This window comes from Montipora foliosa, chromosome 11 (genome assembly GCF_036669935.1).
Source record: "Montipora foliosa isolate CH-2021 chromosome 11, ASM3666993v2, whole genome shotgun sequence".
Classification (NCBI taxonomy): domain Eukaryota; kingdom Metazoa; phylum Cnidaria; class Anthozoa; order Scleractinia; family Acroporidae; genus Montipora; species Montipora foliosa.
This window is the reverse complement of record NC_090879.1, coordinates 22,714,769-22,722,509: the sequence shown is the minus strand read 5'-3', so window position 1 is coordinate 22,722,509 and position 7,741 is coordinate 22,714,769. Positions and strand designations below refer to the sequence as shown.

General features: G+C 37.9%; 1 protein-coding gene across 1 annotated transcript in view; it reads left to right on the top strand.

Annotated features, from left to right (window-relative positions):
* Positions 1–7,609, top strand: part of LOC137977857 (serine/threonine-protein kinase Sgk1-like) — a 19,766-nt gene extending 12,157 nt beyond the window's left edge. The window contains exons 16-20 of the mRNA XM_068825202.1: positions 964–1,071; positions 2,031–2,081; positions 2,523–2,612; positions 5,129–5,186; positions 5,999–7,609. Coding sequence (XP_068681303.1) covers positions 964–1,071; positions 2,031–2,081; positions 2,523–2,612; positions 5,129–5,186; positions 5,999–6,111 — 420 coding nt within the window. The 3' untranslated portion in view covers positions 6,112–7,609. The remainder of the gene's footprint in view (positions 1–963; positions 1,072–2,030; positions 2,082–2,522; positions 2,613–5,128; positions 5,187–5,998) is intronic.
* Positions 7,610–7,741: the final 132 nt, after the last annotated feature.

Here is a 7,741-nt window from a genome sequence, read left to right as displayed (position 1 = left end):
TAAAGGGCGCACTGTCGGCTTCCATTGATACCAGCCTCGTAGCTGAAGGAACTACAGACGTTAACTAAAGTGACTTTACTTTACCTTTACTTTAAGTGGGAAAAATGTTGGGGTTTTTGTGACACAATACAATCCATATTTTACTTGCATTTCCATTCAACATTTGATAGATTACGTTGCATTTTGTTCTAAATTATGGCAGAAGTCACGGCAGTACTGGTTAACCAAAATACTTGTTACCTTTCTGTGGATGCTTATTATTATTGTTTTTAATTGGGGGGCGGGAGGGGTCACTAAAGTTTGTGTTCTTGATAAAGGGGGGAGGGGGGGGGGGCTGAAAAAGTTGAGCATCACATTTTCCATTTACACCAATCTCCCCTCTGCACTTGTAAATAATGACCAGTCCCCTAGTTCTTGTTTCTCACACCAGTAGTGTACGGTAAAATAAATGAGCCTTTGCTGTAGGGTAACTGAAATTGTTAGCAGATCTCCATATAAGAGAGGTATGCATTTATTTCATAGATCTGCAAAATTGAAAAGGTCTACCAGTGAGAACACTACCACACTAGGACAAAATACTCCTAATAGGAGTCCCATAACATTTATGATCCATAGAATTTGGAAAGTTTTGGAAGCTGAGCTGCTAAAATCACATGCTAAACGCAAGTCAAGGAGAGCCTGCCAAGTGCTAGACTTAAAGATATAGTCCAGGCCCCAGTTTTTCAAATGATTGGTAGCACTATCCACTGGATAAATAACTATCCTACACACTAGCAAAACCAATTGAGCTATCCAGTGGATAGTGATTTATTTAGCGGATAGCACTATCCATCGTTTGAACAACTAAGGCCTGAAGGTTGACTTCCTGCCAATCATTCTTTGGGAATTAACTTTGCCTAAACTAATTGGAACAGGATACCAGACATTTTTAGACTTCAATAACAAACTTTTTTGTCCTTTCAGCCTCCATTTTACAGTCGCAACACAGCTGAAATGTATGACAACATTCTTTACAAACCTTTGCGGCTCAGGACTAATATTTCCACCAGTGCAAGAAACATTTTGGAGGGAGTAAGTGTTGGGTACAAACAATACTCAAGAGCGTTTCGAAGCTAAACTAAAATTATCCACTCTAAGAAAGTAGGCTGTGTGCGGAGGGAAGACAAATCCTACGTTTTAATGCATTCAAGAACTACTCGTGCCTTAGTGATGTGATAAGCTGTCTTACATGTCTTTGGCTTTTTTATTTTATTAGCTTTGCCTTTATGATACCAAAAAAAACAAAACAAAAAACAAAACAAACATACAGACAATATATACAAAACTTTGGCAGGGACATCGCAACAGCTGAGTAGCCAATTACTGCGGGCCCAGTATGTAAGTTGTACGTTTTTTCACTCAAAATTTTTCTTGGCGAAGCAAATGGTTTGTTCAAAATTTTTCAGATGTTGGATAAATAATTTATCCAACATCAGTGATAGAAACGAATGATAATGATGATGGTAGTAGTAGTAGTAAAACTTTGTTTATACACGCTTTACCTGTCAACTTAATAATTACCCCTAAAAGCTGATTTTCCCAAGGGGTTTATAGTTACGCAGTTTGTTAAAATTTCTTATAGTTACTATAAATTACAAGCCAATAGTTCTATTCACTAAAAAAGATTTCTACTTTCTCGAAAGTAGGAGACGAGCCAAAGTGAGATAAAGTGTGCGCATTAACTTAATTATTTAAGATTGGAAGGGTTTCAGATTCATGAAGTGTAGCAAGAAGCGAGTTTCACAATTTTGCCCCTCTGTAGCAAAAACCGTAAACGTTTTTTTGATATTCAGTTTTGGGTGGATTACAATATCAGAAAAATTATTGTACAAATGATGGTCTTGTTGGATAAGACCCTTGGTGATCTGTTTTATTCTTTGTATCTTTTTCTGTTTCATTCATTGCCTTTATCTTGAGCGGGCTGAAAAGTTGGTTGGTGGTCCTGTTAATTGAATACAACGTAATAAATTTCATTTGATTTTTTTTTATAGCTTCTCCAGAAAGACAGATCAAAGAGACTTGGAATGGGAGAAAATGATTTCGTAAGTGAAAAAAAATTGAACAACCGATTGATATGTTGATTTATAATGTAAATTCATGACTTAGAAGTATGTTAAGGTGCGATTATAATGAAGGGCGCTTAAAACAAGCGCTATGATTGGCCTAAACCGCGTGCCTTAGCAGAACTTACGTCCGTTGGTACAAGCGAGCTGATTAGTTAATTGACCGATCACAGGTACGCAATTGGCTCAGGTCAGCGTGCCCTTTAACGTCTAAAGGAGGGTGCAGACGGCAACGTAGGGAAAGGAGAAGGTTGTTTGTTAGAAAAACTCACTCAAGAAGTAATCAGTGGCACTTGCTTACGCTCTGGCTTCTTTCTGCTGCGTTCATGCGCTCGTCTTTCTGTTGCGTGCCTTAGAACTGAACAAATCACATGGGAAAGGCTTTTTTTATTTGTTAGTTAATGAAAATTGTGTTTATAGGAGGACATAAGGAACCACGCGTTTTTCAGGACAATTGATTGGCAGATGTTGTACGACAAAGGAATCGATCCACCGTATAACCCTAATGTGGTGAGTCTGCTTGAATCATTCAACTCCGTTGCTAAAAGTTCTCCTGTTTCTTAATTTCAAGCACCCGGCAAATTGCCCAACTTTTTTTGTTTCTTGGATCTTCCAGCTAATCCAGGCAGTTCGATCTGGCCCTGATCCTGCTCTTCGCGATTTCAACCTCCTACAGTGATATCAGTGCTAAGAAACGACGATAGCCACTTCTACGGCACATAGTTAACTTTTTGGATACCAATGGTACTTACTAAGATCTACTTTCTACGGATACTTTTAAACCGCGCAAAAATATCACTGTATTTGTAAGCATCACCTATAGGAAAACCCGAGTTTCTCGAGATGCGCAGAACGTATGCGCAATAACAATAGTAGGCACCGTCCTTTAAAGTCCTCATTAGGGATCCTTTGTTAAAGCACCAACGACGGCTACGGCAAAGACAACTCCACAAAACAAGAATATCATCGAGGTTAAAAGAGAAAAAAAATAATTGTGTTGCACGTGCCCACGAGTTTCAGTGCATTTCTTTGCTGTACTCTACAAAAGAACAACGCAAGATAACCAAATTTGACGTTTTGAAGACATCGTGCACATAGAACTGTAGTAGTTTAGACTACTCCATTAATAAGAGAGTTTGCCCTCTTTGTACTGCGTGATTAATTAAGATGGAAGGATCATAAACTAGCAACGGTAGGGCTAAAATAAATTATATTTTGAAGCGACGTTTTCGTTGACGGTGCCGTTATCTTTGCTTAAACTCCCTGTTAAGTACGGTCCCTACTATTGTTATTGCTCATACGTTCTGCGCATCTCGAGATACTCGGATTTCCTATCGGTGATGCTTACTAACACAGTGATATTTTTGCGCGGTTAAAAATATCCGGAGAAAGTATATCTTAGTAAGTACTCTTGGTATCCAAAAAGAAAATTGGGGGTAACCATGCATTTTTGAGAGATAATTAAGCTTCAGTTTGAGAAAGAACGCCATACATTACTTTGTATTATAGAGCTTTTTACAAATATTATTCATCAATTATCTTTGAAAATGCGTGGTTACCCCCAATTTTCTTTTTGGATTTCAAAACACTTGTTACGATCTACAGTTCCTGAATAATCATAAACCGGGGCAACGTCAGCATCCTTAACCCTTTGATTACTATCTGGCAAAATACGTCCAGCTTTATCCACGGTCCCATCTACCCCTTGTGACGTCATCACTTTTAACGGTCAGGAACAGCTTTGTCCACTAACTTGTGCAGGGAGAAGAGATCTTTCAAACTATACCAGAATGAGCACAATTCAGTCAAGGAAACTGGAGAAACGGCCAAAAAAACCATGTAACACTGACCTGAAAATCTCCATGAAAAGCTTGCTCCATTACCCACCTACCTTTCTGAGCACCTAATTCTAAGATGATGAAAGGTTTCTCAGAAACTCTTCCCACCAAAATAAAGCCTACCAAATGCCCAGCAAGTTCAAAAAAAAAAATGAGGCAAAGAAAGCGAAAAGAGAGGGAAGGAGAGAAAGCGAAAAGTGAAAGTCGAAAGTGTTGTGCTACTTTTAAACCCAAAAACTTTGTGTCGAAATTTTGTTTTCTGCGCATGCCCGAACTTTGCAAGCGCTTATTTTGCACCTGGCTGAAAAGTCCGCGGAGTGTACAACCTGGAAACGGGTTTGTAGGGAGATTTAGCTCTTAAACAGCACGACAGTGACCAAAAAACCCGTCAACTAGCTTCAAAATGTGTTTTTTTGCCAAATCTCTAGTAGCCAAAGGGTTAAGAGGGGTTGTGAAACGGGGCCCACGAGCTATGTGCGTTATATGGGAAGATTTTAAAGTCTAAACATTTGCAGATGTAGTGATGTAGTTATTACTTTTTCCTCGGTTATTTTTAGAATGGGTATAATTCGAACCTTAGGACCTCCCGCGCGGTTGCTCGATTAAGCTCAACCAATAGAGCAGAGTGGTCTTCATTGATACCTGGCTAAATACAAGGCGTGACTGATTATAGTGTAATGTGAAGTGCTAAGTATCTACCCCATATGAACCATGTGAGCGTTAGCCCTACTGATGGAGGTTCATTTGCCACCCTGGTCAGAGTTTTTCTCTGTCCTTTTGTGGGCCCATTTCCATCAGTAGGGCTAACGCCCACATGGTTCATATGGGGTAGATACTTAACACTTCACATTACATTCTAATTAGTTAAGTCTGTTTAAATATAAGTGCTACACGGCCAACGTTTGCAAAAACGTAATCCTTCCTGGTAAATGCAAGGCGGTCTTATGAAGACTTGCAAATGGTACCTTAATAGGCCATTTTTGAAATATCAAATATTCGGCTTGATAGTGAGGCAGTGAGGACATAATCAATAGAAACACCTTGGAATTAATGTGAAAAATATTTGCATAGCATCAACTTTCCTTTGTCTTTGTCCTCTAAACCTCTCTTTTACGCAGAATTTTAATGTATCGAAAAAGGCCTATTTTGGTATCGAGTGATTGTTTTTTCTTTGTCATGTTTTAACAGAGTGGACAATTGGATCTTAAGCATTTTGATCCTGAGTTTGTTCGCGAACCTGTCCCAGGTTTGTTTTGTTTTAGTGGTTCAACAGTGAACTTGAGTCTAATAGATGAACAACAATGACAAGATATTTATTGCAACAGTTTGCAAATAAAAGTTAAAGTGCGTCACCCATCCCTAGGTGGCAAACCTAATCGATTCAAACAGATTTTCAGGTTAACAAAAAGTTCGAAATTAAAGCTTTAACCAAGAAAGCAAATTTGCGTGGACGTTTTGTTGTAAAACCTTATTTATAATAGACCTAATCGAGTAACTCATTGTTGTACTCAATTCAAATCTCCTGGGATCAAGATTCTCTGTGTACTGTATTTGCACGATAATGTAAAATTCATATTTAAATGATATGGAAATACCTGGAACAAAACGTTTTATTCCCAAAGGGTTTGAGCTGGGTGCAACATTGAGTTAGCCGATTAGGTCTATTTATAGTAGTGATAACCAATAAAAACACATTGTTTTAAAGTCACTTACATACACCCATTTTGTTTCTTCAATACAGTTTAATTGTTAATGTAAATAGTATTCTGGAAATTACATATAAAATACTAATTCTGAGTGATGGAGAAAAAGAGCTTTATTCTTTAAGCATTGAAGGATCGGTTGTTAAAAATTCAATTTGGTCTCTACAGAACTGAACTCTTTTTGGTCTATTTATGATTTTGTTGGTGAAATTCACTTCTTAAATCTTGGTTCACAGAACTTACCTGATTCCCATTTCACGAAGAATTTCCGTAATAAAAAAACCAGAGATATTTTAAGATTAGGTTAGCTACGAGGACTCAAACATGACGTTTCCTGTAATGATTTTCATTTTAGGATCTGTTGGCAAATCTGCTGATTCAGCATTTCTCAGTGCCAGCGTCGATGAACCGGATGATGCATTTGTAGGTTTTACTTATGTTCCTCCAACGGAAGATTTACATGAATGAAGGCAACAAAACAAGCTAACCCATCAGTAAGGAAAAACAGATCTAGTGTAATTTTTTCGGCATTGATAATCATAGTCATTATGTTCATCTTACAAATTTAAAGTAGGTATATTTCTTCAATAGTAATTATAAGCTTGGAGCAAGTCACATGACCACCTAGTAACAAAATTACCTTAGGTTAGGGTGGGTAGGATTCTCATCGCAAAAGCTTTACCTTCCTTTTCACCTTTTCAAACGTTTCAGTGATGTGACTAGCTCCGACCACAGGCTCTCGATGGCAAATAAAGGTTGAAAATGAAGGGGTGTTTCGGTAACTTTTTGTGATCATTTTAGCACACATTTTTTGTACATTCGAAGGGCAGCTTTTTGTTGTGCTAAAATGGGAGACGCAAAGTTCAAGTATATAATTTACATTAAATAATTCGTACTTTTAAAATTGTTGGGAATTTTAATTACCTAAATTGAATACGTTTTCGGCTTGTAGCCGTAACACTGGTCCATGAGGAATGACGTCTAAGCGTCGGTTTGCCACAGGCTTTGCATTGTTTTCTCTTTGTTTTCTTGTTTAAAGTTATATCCTGTAAGTAAAGGTTCCGTCGATTTTCGAAGAAATGTCTCCCAAAAGTCCTTTCGGTCATTTGATTTTGCTTTGAAACATCGTTATTTTAAAACGAGTGATTTCATCGGATTCCCCAAGGCATTTTGGGCAAATGATGACCTTTAAAATCAAACTAACTTTGTCTTATTTCTTGCCAAATTCCTTTCAACACCTGGACGCGCTATGAAAGGCGTGGTGCCATAGGCACACAGATGATTTTCAATCAACCGTAGACGCAGGCTGAGGTCCATCGACCGTTTGTGCAAAAAAAAAAAAGCCCTTAACGGCAGTCTACCCTTTATATGTCACAAGATATTGTCTGTCGTTCTTATTTAAAATGACCTCCAACCATTTTTCTCGCCTGCGAAGTATCTTTTAGGAATTCCCTTCCTGTTTTGCACTTTGCTGATCGTCAGCTTGCAGTGAATTTGACCAAATGCTGAAGCGTGAAGTGATCCCTTTCATAATGCGTCCTTGTGTTTCACAATAGATGCCTCGGCTTTAAGGTTGTGGGGGGAAGGTGGCTTCAAATTCTTTACCTGTAAATGTACATTGTTAAAAAGCAGAAATCGATGATGTAAATCAAAAACAGAAAAAACGTCCAAGAGATGATTCCAAGCGAAATGAAATGGTTTGCGAACAATAGTCCTTCTTTTATGCTAGGAGCCCATAGCTAGAAGCTTACGATTTGCACACCAATACAAGAGAATATTTTGGATCTATTTTTTTTAAGTTAAAAAAATACAGACATTCATCCAAACAAATCGCGTTCTTTATAGTCAAAGGCAAAGAACCACACAGCATGATTATTTTTCTTCTTTATATGTTAACAATTTCTGGCTTCCCATGAAATTACTTTCATTGCCAAAAAGCTGAATAAATATATTAACAACCATAAATAACCTCGTCTATTATTGTGCTGATATGGGCGGTGACCCCATAACGTATGGACGCCCCTTATACAGCTATTTTGAGAAACGTTGTCGGAAAAAGTGCACGCGACAATCCTGAAAGGTATTGTGGGTGATTTTA